At 37.7% G+C, this 20943-nt stretch overlaps 2 protein-coding genes and 1 long non-coding RNA gene across 4 annotated transcripts in view; 1 reads left to right on the top strand and 2 right to left on the bottom strand.

Moving 5' to 3' along the window:
* The window catches only part of necab1 (N-terminal EF-hand calcium binding protein 1), a 54857-nt gene that overhangs the window by 18207 nt on the left and 15707 nt on the right, over positions 1–20943 (bottom strand). The window contains exons 4-5 of the mRNA XM_010737952.3: positions 1686–1711; positions 1305–1402 (exon numbers count right to left, since the gene is read on the bottom strand). Coding sequence (XP_010736254.2) covers positions 1305–1402; positions 1686–1711 — 124 coding nt within the window. The remainder of the gene's footprint in view (positions 1–1304; positions 1403–1685; positions 1712–20943) is intronic.
* Positions 4229–6995, bottom strand: LOC109139751 (snaclec coagulation factor IX/factor X-binding protein subunit B-like). 2 transcript variants are annotated; one of them, XM_019264181.2, is made up of 7 exons: positions 6383–6995; positions 6022–6075; positions 5801–5831; positions 5417–5508; positions 5184–5318; positions 4595–4703; positions 4229–4434 (listed from the first exon to the last, which is right to left on the bottom strand). In XM_019264181.2, the coding sequence occupies exons 2-7, from the start codon at positions 6073–6075 to the stop codon at positions 4367–4369; spliced, it is 489 nt and encodes a 162-aa protein (XP_019119726.1). In that variant the 5' UTR covers positions 6383–6995; the 3' UTR covers positions 4229–4366. The 2 variants fall into 2 exon arrangements, with proteins under 2 accessions (XP_019119726.1, XP_019119725.1); XM_019264180.2 differs by having other exon boundaries at positions 6022–6995.
* LOC113747215 (uncharacterized) lies at positions 17779–18375 on the top strand. The gene is made up of 3 exons (XR_003463445.1): positions 17779–17814; positions 18116–18169; positions 18357–18375. It is a non-coding gene; the product is annotated as an uncharacterized LOC113747215 (long non-coding RNA).

The raw sequence follows: 20943 nt of genomic DNA on the forward strand, positions 1-20943 counted from the left end.
CACTGTGTTTCTGCAGGAGCCGCAATGAGACATGTCTGCTTGAGTGCAGATCTGAGGGGCAATTTAAGCTTCACAGCGTGTGTCATACATGCCAGATGAGATACCACAGAGCAAGAAAAAGACGATCTAATAAGCCACCTTACTTCCTCGTGCTGTTTCTCTTTACCATTTGTCCTTCATCTCTGTCTGTTTGCCTTCTCCCCGTCACTACCCCCATGTCTCTTATTTTCCTCTCCAATGTAAAAGCTTCTCATCTTAAGCCACTGACTACAGTGAGATCAAGAGGACATAAAGCATTTTCCAAAGCATGATCAAAAGCAGTATTTGTTTGGCAACGCAGCCACAATCCTCGTCTGTGTTGCCTCCATGTCCAGAAAGAATCATAACATGTTTTGTCCTGGAGGTTAATGAGTAGCATGAATAAGCCCTGGCTCGTCCTGTTTGGCTCTGTAATGGAAATCCGAGATCTGAGGAAGCCAGCAGAGGAGAACGCTGGGAAAAGATTTGTAGCGTGAAGTTTTTGGCCATAAGGCGAGTAAATCAGACACCTCTTATTATCATCCAGATTTTAGATGATTTTTTTTAAAGTACATTTTTAAACCGTTAAACCGAGCCAAAACTGTCACACCCCACAGTCATGAGTCAGTCAACGTAAAAGACACACACACAAACACATTCTGCTAACTCACTCTTTACAGATCAGTCAAATTCAGCATTGACATTTCTGGTTTCTAGCAAAGTATTTTGACAACATTTGGATGTATTGCGTTTAAATTTGATATAGATATCCATGGTGCCAAGAGGATTACCAGGACAACTGCAGTAAACCTCTGACCTTTCCTCTAGAAGCAAAAGCAGGTTATCATTTAATTTGTCTATGACCAAATACCTGAAAGACTGACATTCCCTATAGCTGCAGCTTCAGTTTGTGCTCACCGACAATTAACAAATGTTAGTGATGATGCTGAGCCCACCAGTGTGTAGCCTTACAGAGCCACAAACATGGCGGATGTGCTGACATTGAAGCCTGGCGATGCCGTTTTACAAGATCTGTCTCAAAGGTGCATGCAAAAGAACTAAGTATACTCAAAATAACTTTATTTTCATCAGGACCTCCAACCAATTCTATACACAAGCAAGAAAAAACACAAGATATGGCCCAATTCAATTCTGACATTAAAACCTACTTTTCCACATTCTACTGCTTTTTTATTTGATTTATGTTTATGGTTAAAACGAAGAGGTTCCCATATAGCTTTGTGTGTCCTGTTGAGAGAAGCAGGCTTATCTTTTCACTGACTTACCTTCTTTGTTTTATCCATTGCCTTCAGGATGGACATATTCAGGTCTTCTAAGGCAGCAAGAACATTCTCATATTCACCAAGGTGCTGGGAGAAATACTCTTCAGAGCAGAAGGGGGTGGGGGGAAAGAAACATTTTGTGAGTTAAACAACTAGGACAGGAGTGTGGGTGTTTTGTTGAAGCAGCATTGGTATGACACCTCAGTCACACAGCCTACAGGGGTTTGATCATAGAGCATGTGACCACATGTAACATGGTTCCTTCCTTATGCTGGGAAAATGTCAAATAGCATTTGAGTCTATGGTGCTACTGTTTTGGAGGTAAAGTGTGATAAAGCTACTGACATTAAAAGTTGCTCTTATTTAGGTGACGGATCAACTTACCACACAGTTCATCAGTGTCCACGTTGCTGCAAAAGCAAAAGAGAAAAGAATTCTTTAAGTTTCCAAGCTTAAATGAAGCTTTTCATCCACGCAAAAACTTTTGCTGAATCAGTGTGACATGACAAATGTGAGTCAGCAAAAATATGGCATGAATAATTGAATAATTTAGTTGCTTTTTGCCAAAAAGTGTGTGTTAGAGACAGTGAATCCTTCACAGGATCCCCAGGAGGAAATTTGGCTGTTTGTGATAAATGTCCATGCACATGTTTGTTTTTCGTGAAGGTCTGCGTGTGTATATGTGTGTATAAAAAGAGAGAGTAGAAACTAAGAAATAAAAAGACAAAGTCGAAAAGGTGACAGTGGAAAATTAGCTATTGTACCCTCTGTAAAGCAAGAGCCATAAAGGGGACATCTTGTTCCTTGTTACAGTGTTAGGATGCTGGGGAATTACACTGGTTTTTAACTCTTTTCCACACAAGCTGGTGCATTCACAAGGGGGAAAGTGCCTTAGAAAGCAATTGGTTCAAACAAGTGAAAACACTTAGAGCCACAGAGGACAGAGGAGGTAAACCGGAGGTTACACAATAAAAATGAGTAACAGACTAAAAAGCTTTTACGTGTGTACCTTGAAACTTGTTTTCATTCTAAGTTACATTATCTACTAATGGATTCAGAGGTGAAGAGACACACTGAATACAGCTGTATTGTAAAGAGTGTACAAAACATGATGGACAATAATAAAAGCAGATTTTTGACATTATTAGAATCTACACCTTGTTTGCATATCCAAAGAAACAAATATGAATCAGTCAACCACAAATTAAACATTTTTTCATTCCCTGCATTTTTAAATTCAAACTATCTGATCTGTCAGTGTTTGACTTCAAACTGTGCAGCTCAGGCAGAGTTTTGCTGCTCATTGACTCATTCTTTAATCAATACAGGATTCAATTTGAGACTTCCAAATTACTTCCTAACAACCCTCTGTGTACATTTCCCAGAGGGAGGCAGATGTTCGCTCCGGTTTAACATGTAGTCCATTGAAGTTCTCTGTGATTTAGCTCAGTGATGATGATAATGATGATGATGGTGTGTGTGTGTGTGTGTGTGTGTGTGTCTGTGTTGTTGCTGTTGTTTGTGAATCTAGCTATGGTTTTGACAAACATGAAAAAGATATATACAGTATGCATGTATACAAATAGCACCATCTTTGTTGGCAAACTTTGAGTGGCTTAAACAGGTCATTTACACACCGTATGATAGTCTCTTAATGAGACTAACTAATCATATCTTAGATAAAAGTGACAGTTATGTTGTTCATAATCACTGACATGACTGTTTGAATATCTGCAGTAACCATTTGCTCTTTGACTACTGACGCATCCATCAGCTTTAATGTCAATATCATGACTCTTCCATGAAACTAGCAGTGAACACATTAATGAAACATAAAAGAAAGCTAAATTGACCCCTGAGGCACACCAAAGCAATTTCAAACACCACAAATGAGCTGTTAGAAATGTTAGAAATCACTTTGATGAGATGGCAGTTGTAGCAACAGGTAGCAGATTAGTCAGGGAAAGGAAAGTCCAACTTTACTAAACCTTCTTCATGTGTTGTGCCCTGAAATGCTCTGAATTAAAGGAGCTGGCACTATTGATACACTGCCTATGTAGATTTAATAATGTTAATATAATCAAAGAAAACCATATACCTCAGGTGACATAGATGATAACCATTATTTATTACTCGTCAACATAGTGGGGTAAGGTGAAGTTAATGACTCTCTGTACTGAACTGGATATTAGAGCCTCCACCTGTCTATATAAACATAAACTTATGGTACTTTTCATGTGCAAAATGTGGCACAATGTACAAAGCAGACAATTCAAAACCAAATTGACCTCTGAGGCACACTAAAATAATTCTAACACCATAAAAAAAAGTGATTAAAAGAGAAAAGAGATTATGGTTTCATGCATGATATATGTTACAGATGGTCATAAAAGTTGACTCTTGCATTTTGCATTCAGTTAAACTATTCATCCCTGCCTATGTAACAGGTTTAAAAATGATTAAGTTAAAATTATTGTACACATAAATAATAATCATAAGATCACTCAAAACTGTTAAAAGGACAGTTAAAATGCTGTGTTTATTTTAGGTTGTTTAATGTATTCTTTTTGTTAAAGCTAGTCATAGAATTAACCTGTTATCTACAAAGTGGTCTTAATCTGACACTGAGATTAATGGCTTCTGTCTCTACTGACCTACCTGGGGAAATGTCACTGAGGAAACAACACTGCATCACTCACATGATTATTTCTCCCCATTTTCAGGGGGACAACATAATCATTGCAAACTCTTGTAATTAGTCAATAAATAATCAATACTCAATCTTGTTCACCAGCTATAATATATTTTGTTTCACTGTAAGATGAGTAGATATTTCATGAATCATTTTTACTTTTACAAAATATTAACATGAATGTGCATTTAAGAGAAATGAGGCAAAAATATTATTATTTTTTTTTGTCTTTATTTAATGCAAGCAGATTTCATTTCACTTTCAATTCCAGTTAATTGAAAGTAGATTAAAATAATCAATAAGCTTTCCAGTGTTGATGTCATCGAGGCCTAACATTTATGCCATCATCATGGAAGATGTGACATGGCAGCCATTACATGTCCTTACTGCAGATGTAAGGTAGAGATTCCAAACACTTTGACTTTTGGAAAATGGATTTCTCTAAAAAAAAGAGACAGAATAATGACATAAAAAGGCAGCTCAACTGAACAAAGAATCATTTTTACAATAATACAGTATTGTTGCAAATAGATGAATGTGTGCTCATGTTCCTTTTCAATATAAATCATAATTAGTATGTCAACAAGTAACATTTTTTTACCTTTCCCACTCATCTTCATGACCATGCAGGATCCCTCATTCTGGTCATCCAGGAGCGCCAAAAAGTCCTTAGGGACCGGGGTGCTGTCAGTCCACATCCATTTTCCAGTCTGAAACATAATGCCTAATTTCAGAACATCTACTCTTTGAATCCTGCTTTATAAAAATGTCTGACTGTCTGCTACCAAAAGGGCTGGCTCAAGTTTTATGGATGGATGTATTGATGGATACTGGGCCTAAAAAGCTCCATTTACAGTACTTCACAGTCAGGACAGTGGTTTCAACCTTTTCATCTATCTCTAAGCAAGACAAAGAAAAAGCGAATTTTTTAAAAAAGTCCAACTTTTCCTTAAACATCACTGAAACAATCAGGTAACTTTAGTAAAACTCATGGTTCAGTGCAACTTTCCTCTTGTAGAAAATGAGTTAAAACCATGTCAAAAAATAAAACCTCAAAATGTGACAAAAAATTTGTAATTTAAGAAAAGGCCACTTTGTATCATGTAACTGTCAATTTCCCATACTTGATAAATCTACAGTATATGAATTATTACCAACATGCCTGTCTGTCTTTCTATAAAGTCACTCACCTCAGGTACAATGACAGCCCCGATCCAGACAGAAGTGATGGTTTTATCCACCTTACTGACCATAAGTCTAACTAACGCTGCATCTTTTGGATTTCTGAAGGAGACCAGATGTGCATTGTCTAACATGCAGAGAAACTAGAGAGGGAGACATAAACAGATGTTGAGATAGGAAGCAAAATAATGCAGGGAGGATGCTATTTCTTTCTATATTAACAATAAATTATTCATATTACATCTGCATCTGGCCAGGCTTCTGGAACCTGCGAGAGCTTCAAACAGCGTTTTTCAACCTCAACCCAACCGGAGGCGCATTTAGGTTCAACACCTGAAAATGATTGCGTATTGGTTTAGAAATGTTTAACATGTTACACATCAAAATAACCCTTACTGTACTTGCAGCTCATTAATATTAACTGAATCCAAAACAAATGCAAGTCTATATAAAATGCCATAAGTCAGTCCTGCTTATGGATGAAGTAGCATAGTGAATGTGGAGCTTATTGGAATCTTCTCACTGCAAAGTTGAAATACACTTGGTAGCCTTGACTTGTCGTATTTAGCAGAAGATGAATTAGTAGTTAATATTACAGTTACAATCCTACACAACATGCGCATACCTTCAGGGTCGGGAGCAGCTGTAGCTGTCAGCTGTAATCAGAAAGAACACATTATCAACAGTGAACTTTAAACAGAAAATTTGCTTAAATTCAATTAATTCTTCAACTCTTTTTCTGCACTAAAACCTGGACATATGACACAGAATGGGACAGAATGTTAGAGTTAAGTGTCAGAAAGAAGAAATGTTAATAATACAATTATTTCTTTAGATTTTACTTACAAGCAGCTGTCCACTAATCAGCAAGAGCAGGCCAAAATGAAAAACGGATGCCATCTGTGTAAACATAAAATACTAAAGTAAATAATTCCATACAGCAATGACACAATGAAATACACACTCAAGACTTTATACTGCAATGGCCAACAGTAATAAAAACAGGAATGTGCTAATCAAAGTTGTGGGAAAGTAAATGTCAGAATGAATGCTAAAAATGAGAGCATTGCCTGGATCTCTTGAAATATATTATGTCAAACTTTTAATGAATCACAGCATTTTTTTTAAGAAAATGTCTTTTTGTTGAAAATACAAAATTTCAATAAATAATAAATGATGCAGAGTAGTATACAAGTAGCAGTCTTACCTTTGTTGCAATGATCCAGTAAGGTTACAGTTGCAGCAGCAGGTAGCGAGTGATTCAGAGAAAGGAAGCCCCGTCTTTATAAACCTTCAGCTGCTGTGGCCTGAAATGCTCTGAGCTGTGCCTATTTACTTACACCAATAAAGGAGCTGGCAGTATTGACACATGGTATTTAATAATGTTAATGTAAGTAAATTAAACCACATACCTCAGCTGATACCTCATCAACATGTTGAGGACAATGAGTGACTTTGAAATGATCTTTATTGACCTTCAGCACTTACCGCACTTTTACTGCGCAAAATGTGTCACAATGTACAAAGCAGACAATTCAATTAACAGTTAAAATACAACCAAACACGGTTGTATACACAAATAAGATAAGAGGCTGCGGCAAGCTGCTTATTCTCTCAAACTTCATTGTCTCTTGTCTTTTGGACGGACAATGGGGATCTCGCCATTATGGTTTGTACTGTATTACTGCAGATAACTAAGTAAGCTAAGCTAACTCTCTGCTTTTGGGGGGTCCTAGTGGCAGGAAGTACGTCGTTAGAGCAGAAAGTCACATTTATTAAGTTAACTTGTTGAGGAGTGCTGAGAGAACTGCTACTGGCACAATGCGATTGGCATATATTGTGTATAGGGCAGCAGCACAGTATTTCCATAATGACCCTCTTGCATTGTAAATAAGACATTTGTGGCAGCAAACACACAGACTAAAGACTCCACCCAGGGGTAGCTGCAATGATTTGGAGCCGATGTGGCAGAGCAGAGGTGGATGTTTTCGCCTCAGAAACACCCCTGCATTGTCCCCTCTGGTACTCACTAATGGAGAGGACCAGTACTCTGGGATAGCATGACTGGGCTCATACTTGGCCAGCCTGCCATCGATATGCCTTTCCCCGTATTCTGCTCATTTAAGATCACGACTCCTGATCACATTAGCAAAGAAAAACACATTAATAAAACATAAAATAAACCAAAATTGAGCCCTAAGGTACACCAAAGCAAGTTTAAACACAATAAATTAAATAAAGTGTTAGAAATGTTGGTCACTTTGATGAGGTGGCAGTCGCAGCAACAGGTAGCAGGTTATTCAGGGAAAGGAAACTCCAACTTTACTAAACCTCCTTGAAATGCTGTGCCCTGAAATGCTCTGAGCTGTGTCTATTAACTTATAGCATTAAAGGAGCTGGCAATATTGATACACTGCCTATGTACATTTGATAATGTTAATATAATTAAACAAAACAGTATACCTCAGGTGATATAGATGATAACCATCATCTATTACTCATCAGCATAGTTAGTGAGGTGAGGTTAATGACTGACTGTGCTGAACCGGATATTATACAACAAGTAGGTCTGACCAAGCAATCTGATTGGTCAACTAGTTTAGATTGTGCTTTAATCAGCAGGACAGCACACCTGATATAACTACACTGGTCCAGTGCAAGGATGGCCACGAATCACACTGATGTCTTTCGACATTTTATTTCTCTCCCTTTCTCCCTCTCTGATCATCAAACACCGCGAAAACTACAAAGAAATATGAATACAAACTGTTTCAGGTTAACGTGCTAGTGTCCGTTGTTAACATAACAGAAAGTAATCTCAGACGAAATCACAGAAACATTTACATCGTTCAATATCAAATAAACTGCCATATAGGGGGGAAAAGTTAGGACAATTCCAAGGGCCCACGACTGACTGGGCCCCAAAAAAAGGATTTTTTTTTTTTGTCATGGGGCCCAAAATTTCTGGCGGCGCCCCTGCGTGTACCACACGTTTAATATCTTTTACGTTCGTTGCAAAATGTCCCAATTAAAATGAGTAGGAGAGTAAGCAGTTGTGTTTCGTGTTATTTTGTTCAATTTTAATGATACAGGACAGCTCGGAAAAGAAACCGCTTATAAGCTAACGACCGGAGAGTTCACTCAGCAGTACGTAAGTGCGCATGCGCGTCTATATCCGAAACACAGCGGTTGCTATGGGGATCGTTGCATTTGATTTAATGCACTGGGACGTTTTCCACAACTGGTCCACAGACGTCAAGAAATGCCGCTTTTCCACACATTCTTGTGATTGGCTGAAACACTTTATACATGATTTAAATATCTGTCGGTTATCATCTACAGACATTTTAATTAAAAACGGAGAGAAACACTACAAAACAGTCAAATGTTTTATCTCCACAGGCCTACAGGTAGCCTACAGTCAAATATTGAAATGTTTTTATTTGTTTGGGTTGTGACTTTGCTATTTTAAAATGCATGACGTGAGAGAGAGATGAAGGTTTTGGTAATAGTACTGGCATGAATTCAGGGGCGTCACAGCGCTTTAAAAAGTGGGGGTGTTCTAGGGGTGGCACATGAGCGAAATTATCTGCATTGATTATCGGGAAAATTAACCATATATATGTATAACTAGAAATAATTAAAATGCTCTGACCACTCAATCAACTTTGGCAAGTTATGGCTAACAGCTGAAGGCCTGTTGCCAGCCTGGCAACAAAAAGTGGAAGAAACATTTACTTGTTACTTGCTTACTTGCTATCACTGGTGATGGTATTTTGGAAGCAGGATTTGAGTCTTCAATTTTCTGTCAAAGAACTCCCCAACATCTAACTCAATCTTTATTTATATAGCACAACACAATACAAATAAAGAATGCAATACAAAGTGCTTCACAAACTAAAAAACATCTGACAGAAATTAAGCGAATATTGAAAACCCACCACAAGACAGAAAAATTAAACACTGTCCACCAACTATTCACCAATGAGGTCATGTTTTGGTGCAGTGTGGCTGTGAGCAGGATTACACAAAACCAACAGAACAGAGATGCACCAAACTTTGTGGAGGGATGGGGCTCAGGCCAGGGAAGGAATCTGGTTACTCCCAACCCCTACTCAAAACTTCCAAAAGTACTCCTCCTACTGTCTTTGCATGAAATGAATTCTTTGGCAATTGCCTTCCTGTTTAACATGTCAAGCTTTTCCTTGTGAATATGGCACACAGCCACACTGTTCAGGCGTGTTTGTGTCATAATTGCGTGATTGCTCGGTTGTGGCGTTGATTATGCCTGTTGTGATTTTATCTTGAAATGGTCGGCATCAAACGAATCACAACAGTCTCAGCTTTCCAACGATATATGGCATGATTAGCTATGTAATTATAGCAGATGTGTATCTTACATGATTGCACATAAATAATGTTAGCTTGATATTTCCCTCCTCTCACTACAACTCCACTTACTTGACACTTTGACTTGAAAAATGAGTGGATGGTCTGCTGTCTCTTCCTTTTAGACATGGTCTGATCATCAAACTTAGAAGTAGATGTCTGCAGATTAGCAAACCTTCTGTCAGTTACCATTAACTTGACTCGATGCTAAGTTTGTTTGCCACCTGGCTTGGTTAATATTGACTTAAATGTCACAAAGCAAGACATAGTTTTGTTAGTTACCGACAAAATTCCTCATTACTTACTGGTCAGATGACTGTTACAGCCTCTGCTCGCTGTCTGCTTCGTAATAAAGAAATGCAGATAGAGCTCTGAAGGACATCAACACGGAAAGCTTATTGATTATTTTAATCTACTTTCAATTAACTGGGAATTGAAAGTGAATGAAATCTGCTTGCATAACATAAAGACAAAAAAAATAATAATATTTTGCCTGTTTGTGTAATTTCTCCCAAATACCATTCATGTACTATTTTGTAAATGTCCAATTATTCTTGAAGTCTACTCATCTTACACAAGAGTGTTACTGTACTAAATATTTCTACTAATATTAGTATGTAATTAGTATTAAGCGAGCTGAAGATTTTGAAGATTTCCCTGATAATACCACTACCTGTTGCTGCAACTGCACCTTTAGATCATAAAGAAATTTTAAAAAATGCTGAGATGTGTGACAGTGACACTTTTTTTAACTGTTGTGAGTGATCTCTGATTATTATTTATGTGTACATAATTTTAACTTCATTTTTACCATCTGTCTTTTTAACCTTGTAACACCCGTCAGTGTTTACATTTTTTCAACCGGGCAAGGTTGAAAAGAGAGAAGTGGATGCTTTAATTAAGCAATATTACACAAGAGGGTGGCTTTAACGTCGTTATTGGCACGACAGTTTGCGGTTATGCAATTACCTTCTTAAATAAATTATTAATCAAAAGATTTCATGTTTGGCGCCAATTCCTCGAGGCGTGCCTCAACGTTGAGCCACGCCCACATGATATATTATATATTATATATATTATATATATTATATATATATATATATATATAATATATATATATATAATTAAAAATATTATTTATTTTTGTACTTGTAAAAAAAAGAAAATATATACACTGGGAGATTTTCAGGTTTTACATTTAGTGGCACTATTTTATTCCTTAGTTGAACACACTGAACACTGAACACTGAACTTAGCCTACACTTCAAAAGCAGAAAATGCCTGCAAATGTCGCGTGTCCATAACTTCAGTGCAGAATGCCTCATGGTCTTCCTGTAGACTGAAAAGGAAGAGAAATGGCTCAACAACAACAGGGTTGTCACACGACCTCGAGCTTTAAGCTAAATCTCCTATTAAAATGGGTGTAGGAGCATAGTACAACACTTGTTTTATGAGACACAGCTTTTTAATGAAATTTAGGCAGTGCTTTGTTTGAAAACTGGACTTTTCCACATTCTGTAGTAGGTTGTGCTGACTTTCTCAATCACTACGTCTATTTGCAGTCTGTAATCTATCTGCATTTGCAATGTTGGAGCTACTGGTTGACTACAGTGTAGAACGCAAATACTACAGAGGCTTAACCTGTTTCAGAAATAATATGTTACTTCTTACCCCTGCCTGTCACATATATCACAAAATAGCACGTCAAAACAAAAAAAAAAGATTTTGCAAACTGATTTATGTCGTCTTCGTCTGCGCACAATATTCTTAGCGTCCACAGAGCGGCCACTTGCAGTTCATAGTCTCCGCCACCAGATGGCCCCCGGAAAGGAGTCAAGCGTTGGGGGCGTGGCTCAATGTGGGCGTGCTCAACGTTGAGGCACGCCTCGATCTGCGGGCTGCAGCCAGGGGTACTTGGAGCCAGGGGTACTTGAATTTGCAAGATAAACATTTCTTTGCTCGCTGTTTCAAACCACGCCCCTATAAACCACATCTGCGTGTTGCAAGTGTATGTGCAAAGACGAGGCGACAACGGCGTTTCAGGTAAAACACATTTATATTATTATCACGTTTTGGGAATATGTTGAGGTTTAATGTAACGTTTAAGACATCTTTTGCTAGGCAGAAAGAGTGGACTTTATTTGTAAAAACACATTTCTACAAACTCAATAAAGTAAATGTTCGTAAACAAACCCATTTTGTGTGGTCTTTTAAAAGTAATGAGTGAGCAAGGGATGCTAAGAGAAGCCGTGGGGGCACATGGCACGTAGAAGCAGAATATTTTAAATTTTAATTTAACTCAACATATCAAACTGAATAGTTTCGGTAATATGTGTGCTGGTGAAGTTTGGTTGAAGTGTGGTTTACAGTTTCAAAATACGTTACTTGAAATGCAGTCTGGTTGCTTTGGAAAGAATAGTAAGGCTCTTTCAAGGAACAATGCATAGAACATAAATTTACCATAATCCGATTTTGTAAGTTTAAAAGTTATGTGTGACATGTATGCATGCAGATTTAATGAAAAATGTTTTATTCCTGCTACTGTGTTTTAGTAACTTTTATGAATTTAATGGCCAGTTTAGGGTTAGCAATATATTTTGCTTTAATCCTTATTTCGTTTAAAAAAGTATGAGTTTTAATTGTATTTTATTCTTCTATAGACCAACATCACAACATTTCTGGAGGGCACCTTCCCGGTGCTCATTAAATTGAGAGAGGACACTTTTCAGTGCCTGTTGTGCCATAAGGCAGGGCCATACCATGCCCTAATTCCTCATTTACAGGGCCACCAGAGGTCAGTTGTGAAATACAGAGGTAAGTCCAACCACAGGTATTGATAAGATTTTGTAAATACCAATTAACAAGCTTTCAAAGTTGCATTAAACAAATCAAACATGGACATTCAAATGGATTCAAGAATACATCTGTCATTTTTGCAATAAATGTGTGTTATCACTCAGGAACATTTCTGACATGTACTTAAACGTCACTGTTTACAAATCTCTAGCCAGTACAGTTATTTGAAGTGATATCTGAAGCACACCTGTGCAGCTGTCTTATTAAATCTTATTTAATTACTTAGCCGATTAATCACGTTTAAAATATATGCTATTTAATCAAATTTTAGGAAAGGGCTAAGCAAGCTGAAAACCAAACGTAACGTGCGTCACTCAGGTAAAGGCCACCTGCAACATCTTGAGTGAGTTGGAAATTTAGGTTGCATACTGTAACTAATTTTGGTCAAAACATGATAAATGAATTATTGAAGTGAAACATTTTCTGTTAGCCTAGTGTTTGTACACTTACTTTGAGCATCCTCCAAAAAAAAATATGTTTACAGGGGGTCCTCGCTGGAAAAATTGCATCCTCCTGTGCATCATCGAAGGGCAGGGTAAAAAGGAGGATGAGCAGCTGGACAGAGTGCTGGGCTTCTTGACAAGCCTGGTTGAAGCACCAGACAACCAGGGGTCACAATCCAGTGGCATTTGTTAGGAGGGCTTCGCCAGAGGTAAATTCGAAACTTTTTATTTATCTATAACATATTTTGTATTATTACTGTTGTCAGTCTTACTTATGGTTAATATCTTGTTAACTGCAACATGGCAGACTACTTTAATGTCAATTGAAAGATGACGTTCTGTTCACTCATGACACAGGCAACAGTCCACGCACTTTCAGCTGTCCATCAATGTTCCATTGACAGAGCCAACTGTGCACAACTGTACAACTGTGGAGTGCAGTAGGACTTGAGTTGCTACAAACATAAGGAGAGTGCTAATACCTATATGTATTGTTTGTACATTGTTTATGACAGCCTCTGAGTGTGAATGTCCTTTTATTAATCACTATTTAATTTTGTCTCATCAGTGAGAACTGGTGCTGTTTCATTTCCTGGCCAAAAACATGAGCAAGGAGGCAGTACAGAAAATGGAAAAAAAAAATACAGAAAAACCTCAGAAGAGCTCTGGACTGGAGTTTTTGAAGAGGCTGTATTGAATGTTTGTTTTATTTTTATAGTAAATAAAAGTTCTTGCTGGTTGTTTCATTTGTCTGAACTTTTTTCTAAAACAAAACTTTTCAACTTTGTGTTTTACATTATATATTTTAAAGATTTTTGTATGGTCATATTTATTTTACTAGTCTTGTGAATTGCATACTTATTCAAAATATATTTAGTTCTAAATAATACATTTTATTTGTGTCAAAGAGCCAGCAATATTTGTTAACCTTAAGAAATCATAACCTATGGCATCTGATGTAGTAGGCCAAGTTCTGTGACAGTGTGGCTCTTGAAAAACAGACTTGTGCACATACATTAGTCACTATATGAATAAATATCGTATATATAAATCTGCAGTGCTATATAATCTTTTGAATTACATTACTTTCTATTTTTGTATAAATGTATTGTTTCAAGCGCATTGCTTGCATTGAGGCATTTTGTTGTCAATCAACCGATAAAGTTGTTAAAATTGTTCCCATTATTGCTTTGTTTCCATCCTGTTTACTTTCTAAGTGCTATGGGCCTCTACAGCCACATCGGGCGTGGTTTATAGGAGGCGTGTTTTGTAGGGGGCGGGGTTTGTAGCGGCTCTGGCTGCAGACCCTTCTCGAAAAAAAAAGCACACATATAAACACTAAACTGCTAGTTCAGTCTTGTAGTGACTAAGATATCTGCTGAAAAAGAGATTTTTCCATGGACAGATTGGTGGTGAAAGTAGTTTTAAATTCATGCACGGGCGACTCACCCGTGGGGGATGGGGGGATGCGACACCCCCACTTTTACAAAAAGACGATTTCATCCCCCACACTTTTTCTGAGATTTAAACCATTTACCCGTCCTCGCGGTCCACCAGCATACTGAAACGGAGCGCACGTCAGTTCTCCATAGGCTACATGAAAACCCATTGGTCCAGTTAGATCCATCCGGCCATCCAGCCAATCACAGCCATTTGACCAAACCCACCAGGTCCGCCGCGCGAAAAATAAAAAAATAACATTTTTTCAGAGCTCTATCTGCCATTTCTTATTACGAAGCAGACAGCGAGCAGAGGCTGTAACATTCATCTGACCAGTAAGTAATGAGGAATTTTGTCGGTAACTAACAAAACTATGTCTTGCTTTGTGACATTTAAGTCAATATTAACCAAGCCAGGTGGCAAACAAACTTGGTATCGAGTTAATGGTAACTGACAGAAGGTTTGTTAATTTGCAGACATCTACTTCTAAGTTTGATGATCAGACCATGTCTAAAAGGAAGAGACAGCAGACCATCGACTCATTTTTCAAGTCAAAGTGTCAAGTAAGTTGAGTTGTAGTGAGAGGAGGGAAACATCAAGCTAACATTATTTATGTGCAATCATGTAAGATACACATCTGCTATAATTACATAGCTAATCATGCCATATGTCGTTGGAAAGCTAAGACTGTTGTCCCCATCCCTCCACAAAGTTTGGTGCCTCTCTGTCTGTTGGTTTTGTGTAATCCTGCTCACAGCCACACTGCACCAAAACATGACCTCATTGGTGATAGTTGGTGGACTGTTTAATTTTTCTGTCTTGTGGTGGGTTTTCAATATCGCTTAATTTCTGTCAGATGTTTTTTAGTTTGTGAAGCACTTTGTATTGCATTCTTTATTTGTTTGTGTTGTGCTATATAAATAAAGATTGGTTAGATGTTGGGAGTTCTTTGACAGAAAATTGAAGACTCAAATCCTGCTTCCAAAATACCATCACCAGTGATAGCAAGTAAGCAAGTAACAAGTAAATGTTTCTTCCACTTTTTGTTGCCAGGCTGGCAACAGGCCTTCAGCTGTTAGCCATAACTTGCCAAAGTGATTGAGTGGTCAGAGCATTTTTATTATTTCTAGTTATACATATATATGGTTAATTTTCCCGATAATCAATGCAGATAATTTCGCTCATGTGCCACCCCTAGAACACCCCACTTTTTAAAGCGTGTGACGCCCTGAATTCATGCCAGTACTATTACCAAACCTTCATCTCTCTCTCACTTCATGCATTTTAAAATAGCAAAGTCAAACCAAACAAATAAAAACATTTCCATATTTGACTGTAGGCTACCTGTAGGCCTGTGGAGAATAAAACATTGACTGTTTTGTGTGTTTCTCTCCGTTTTTTAATTAAAATGTCTGTAGATGATAACCGACAGATATTTAAATCATGTATAAAGTGTTTCAGCCAATCACAAGAATGTGTGGAAAAGCGGCATTTCTTGACGTCTGTGGACCAGTTGTGGAAAACGTCCCAGTGCATTAAATCAAATGCAACGATCCCCATAGCAAACCGCTGTGTTCGGATATAGCGCGCATGCGCACTTACGTACTGCTGAGTGAACTCTCCGGTCGTTAGCTTATAAGCGGTTTCTTTTCCGAGCTGTCCTGTATCATTAAAATTGAACAAAATAACACGAAAACACAACTGCTTCTTACTCTCCTACTCATTTTAATTGGGACATTTTGCAACGAACGTAAAAGATATTAAACGTGTGGTACAGCAGGGGCGCCGCCAGAAATTTTTGGCCCCATGACAAAAAAAAAAATCCTTTTTTTGGGGCCCAGTCAGTCGTGGGCCCTTGGAATTGTCCTAACTTTTCCCCCCTATATGGCAGTTTATTTGATATTGAACGATGTAAATGTTTCTGTGATTCGTCTGAGATTACTTTCTGTTATGTTAACAACGGACACTAGCACGTTAACCTGAAACAGTTTGTATTCATATTTCTTTGTTGTTTTCGCGGTGTTTGATGATCAGAGAGGGAGAAAGGGAGAGAAATAAAATGTCGAAGACATCAGTGTGATTCGTGGCCATCCTGCACTGGACCAGTGTAGTTATATCAGGTGTGCTGTCCTGCTGATTAAAGCACATCTAAACTAGTTGACCAATAGTTGCTGGCAGACCTACTTGTTGTATAATATCCGTTCAGCACAGTCAGTCATTAACCTCACCTCACTAACTATGCTGATGAGTAATAGATGATGGTTCATCTATATCACCTGAGGTATACTGTTTGTTTAATTATATTAACATTATCAATGTACATAGGCAGTGTATCATATTTCCAGCTCCTTTAATGCTATAAGTTAATCGACACAGCTCAGAGCATTTCAGGGCACAGCATTTCAGGAGGTTTAGTAAAGTTGGAGTTTCCTTTCCTGAATAACCTGCTACCTGTTGCTTGCGACTGCCACCTCATCAAAGTGACCAACATTCTAACACTTTATTTAATTTATTGTGTTTAAAACTTGCTTTGGTGTACCTTAGGGCTCATTTTGGTTTATTTATGTTTTATTAATGTGTTTTTCTTGCTAATGTGATCAGGAGTCGTGATCTTAAATGAGCAGAATACGGGGAAAAGGCATATCGATTGCAGGGGGCCAAGTATGAGCCCAGTCATTCTATCCCAGAGTACTGGTCCTCTCCATTAGTGAGTACCAGAGGGGACAATGCAGGGGTGTTTCTGAGGCGAAAACATCCACCTCTGCTCTGCCACATCGGCTCCAAATCATTGCAGCAACCCTCTGGGTGGAGTCTTTAGTCTGTGTGTTTGCTGCCACAATGTCTTATTTAACTGCAACAGGGTCATTATGAAATACTGTGCTTGCTGCCCTTACACAATATATGCCAACGCATTGTGCCCGTAGCAGTTCTCTCCGACTCCTCAACAAGTTAACTAATAAATGTGACTTTCTGCTCTAACGACGTACTTCCTGCCACTGGACCCCCCAAAGCAGAGAGTTAGCTTAGCTTACTTGTATACTGCAGTAATACAGTACAAACATAATGGCGAGATCCCCATTGTCCGTCCAAAAGACAAGAGACAATGAAGTTTGAGAGAATAAGCAGCTTGCCGCAGCCTCTTATCTTATTTGTGTATACAACCGTGTTTGGTTGTATTTTAACTGTTAATTGAATTGTCTGCTTTGTACATTGTGACACATTGTTGCGCAGTAAAAGTGCGGTAGTGCTGAAGGTCAATAAGATCATTTCAAAGTCACTCATTTCCTCAACATGTTTATGATGGTTCAGCTGAGGTATGTGGTTTAATTTACTTACATTAACATTATTAAATACCATGTGTCAATACTGCCAGCTCCTTATTGGTGTAAGTAATAGCACAGCTCAGAGCATTTCAGGCCACAGCAGCTGAAGGTTTATAAAGACGGGCTTCCTTCTCTGAATCACTCGCACCTCGCTGCAACTGTAACCTTACTGGATCATTGCAACAAAGGTAAGACTGCTACTTGTATACTCTCTGCATCATTTATTATTTATTGAAATTTTGTATTTCAACAAAAAGACATTTTCTTAAAAAAAATGCTGTGATTCATTAAAAGTTTGACATATATATTTCAAGAGATCCAGGCAATGCTCTCATTTTTAGCATTATTCTGACATTTACTTTCCCACAACTTTGATTAGCACATTCCTGTTTTATTACTGTGGCCATTGCAGTATAAAGTCTTGAGTGTGTATTTCATTGTGTCATTGCTGTATGGAATTATTTACTTTAGTATTTTATGTTTACACAGATGGCATCCGTTTTTCATTTTGGCCTGCTCTTGCTGATTAGTGGACAGCTGCTTGTAAGTAAAATCTAAAGAAATAATTGTATTATTAACATTTCTTCTTTCTGACACTAACTCTAACATTCTGTCCCATTCTGTGTCATATGTCCAGGTTTTAGTGCAGAAAAGAGTTGAAGAATTAATTGAATTTAAGCAAATTTTCTGTTAAAGTTCACTGTTGATAATGTGTTCTTTCTGATTACAGCTGACAGCTACAGCTGCTCCCGACCTGAAGGTATGCGCATGTTGTGTAGGATTGTAACTGTAATATTAACTACTAATTCTCTTCTGCTAAATACGACAAGTCAAGGCTACAAGTGTATTTCAACTTTGCAGTGAGAGATTCCAAAGCTCCATTCCACTTGCTACTTCATCCATAAGCAGGATGACTTATGGCATTTTATATAGACTTGCATTTGTTTTGGATTCGTTAATATTATGAGCTGCAAGTACAGTAAGGGTTATTTTGATGTGTAACATGTTAAACATTTCTAAACCAATACGCAATCATTTTCAGGTGGTGAACCTAAATGCGCCTCCGGTTGGGTTGGGTTGAAAAACGCGTTTGAAGCTCTCGCAGGTTCCAGAAGCCTGGCCCGATGCAGATGTAATATGAATAATTTATGTTTATAAGAAAGAAATAGCATCTCCCCTGCATTATTTTGCTTCCTATCTCAACATCTGTTTATGTCTCCCTCTCTAGTTTCTCTGCATGTTAGCAATGCACATCTGGTCTCCTTCAGAAATCCAAAAGATGCACGTTAGTTAGACTTAGGTCAGTAAGGTGGATAAACCATCACTCTGTCTGGATCGGGGCTGTCAGTACCTGAGGTGAGTGACTTTATAGAAAGACAGACAGGCCTGTTGGTAATAATTCATATACTGTAGATTTATCAGTATGGGAAATTGACAGTTACATGATACAAAGTGGCCTTCTAAATTACAATTTTTTGTCACATTTTGAGGTTTATTTTTTGACATGGTTTTAATCTCTTTCTAACAGAGAAGTTGCACTGAACCATGAGTTTTACTAAAGTACCTGATTGTTCAGTGATGTTTAAGGAAAAGTTGGACTTTTTTAAAAAAACGCCTTTCTTTGTCTTGCTTAGAGATAGATGAAAAGGTTGAAACCACTGTCCTGACTGGGAAGTACTGTAAATGGAGTTTTTAGGCCCAGTATCCATCAATACCATCCATCCATAAAACTTGAGCCAGCCCTTTTGGTAGCAGACAGTCAGACATTTTATAAAGCAGGATTCAAAGAGAGATGTTCTGAAATAGGCATTATGTTTCAGACTGGAAAATGGATTGGACTGACAGCACCCCGGTCCTAAGGACTTTTTGGCGCTCCTGGATGACCAGAATGAGGGATCCTGCATGGTCATGAAGATGAGTGGGAAAGTAAAAAATGTTACTTGTTGACATACTAATTAAGATTTATATTGAAAAGGAAACTGAGCACACATTCATTCTTGCAACAATACTGTATTATTGTAAAAATGATTCTTTGTTCAGTTGAGCTGCCTTTTTATGTCATTATTCTGTCTCTTTTTTTAGAGAATCCATTTTCCAAAAGTCAAAGTGTTTGGAATCTCTACCTTACATCTGCAGTAAGGACATGTAATGGCTGCCATGTCACATCTTCCATGAGATGGCATAAATGTAGGCCTCGATGACATCAACACTGGAAAGCTTATTGATTATTTTAATCTACTATCTAACTGGAATTGAAAAGTGAATGAAATCTGCTTGCATTAAATAAAGACAAAAAAAATATAATATTTTTGCCTCATTTCTTTAATGCACCTTCATGTTAATATTTTGTAAAAGTAAAAATGATTCATGAAATATCTACTCATCTTACAGTGAAACAAATATATTATAGCTGGTGAACAAGTTGAGTATTGATTATTTATTGACTAATTACAAGAGTTTGCAATGATTATGGTTCCCCCTGAAAATGGGGAGAATATCCTGTGAGTGATGCGTGTTGTTTCCTCCGTGACATTTCCCCAGGTAGGTCAGTAGAGGACAGAAGCCATTATCTCAGTGTCAGATTGACCACTTTGTAGATAACAGGTTATTCTCTGACTACTTTAACAAAAAGAATACAAAACAACCTAAAATAAACACACATTTTAAACTGTCCTTTTTAACAGTTTGTTGATTCTTATGATTATTATTTATGTGTACAATAATTTTAACTTATCATTTTAAACCTGTTACATAGGCAGGGATGAATATTTAACTGATGCAAAATGCAAGAGTCAACTTTTATGACCATCTGTTCACTATATCATGCATGAAACCATATCTCTTTTCTCTTTTAATCACTTTTTTTTATGGGGTTAGAATTATTTTAGTGTGCCTCAGAGGTCATTTGGTTTGAATTGTCTGCTTTGTCATTGTGCCACATTTTGCACATGAAAAGTACCATATTTATGTTTATATGACAGTGGGCTCTAATATCCAGTTCAGTACAGAGAGTCATTAACTTCCCTCCCCACTATGTTTACGCGTAATAATTGTATTTCTCATCTATGTTCACCTGGGTTATGGTTCTTTGATTATATAACTTATTAAATCTACTAGCAGTGTTCAATAGTGCCAGCTCCTTTATTCAGGCATTTCAGGGCACAAACCTGAAGAGGTTTGTAAAGTTGTGACTTTCCTTTCCGCTAATCTGACCTGTTGCTACAAACCCTGCCCTCTTCAAACGTGATTCTACTCTTCTAATACACTCATTTTGTGGTGTTTGCATGCTTGGCCTTCCGGGGGCTACTTCCGCTTTC

This window comes from Larimichthys crocea, chromosome XIII (assembly GCF_000972845.2).
Source record: "Larimichthys crocea isolate SSNF chromosome XIII, L_crocea_2.0, whole genome shotgun sequence".
Lineage (NCBI taxonomy): Eukaryota > Metazoa > Chordata > Actinopteri > Sciaenidae > Larimichthys > Larimichthys crocea.

Excerpts from the sequence above, each read along its gene's own strand:
- LOC109139751 (XM_019264180.2), bottom strand. The coding sequence starts at position 6,087 with ATGTTTACACAGATGGCATCCGTTTTTCATTTTGGCCTGCTCTTGCTG. Across the intron at positions 5,832-6,021 it reads TGATTAGTGGACAGCTGCTT|CTGACAGCTACAGCTGCTCC; the intron begins GTAAGTAAAATC and ends TTCTGATTACAG. Across the intron at positions 4,435-4,594 it reads CATGAAGATGAGTGGGAAAG|AGAAATCCATTTTCCAAAAG; the intron begins GTAAAAAAATGT and ends TCTTTTTTTTAG.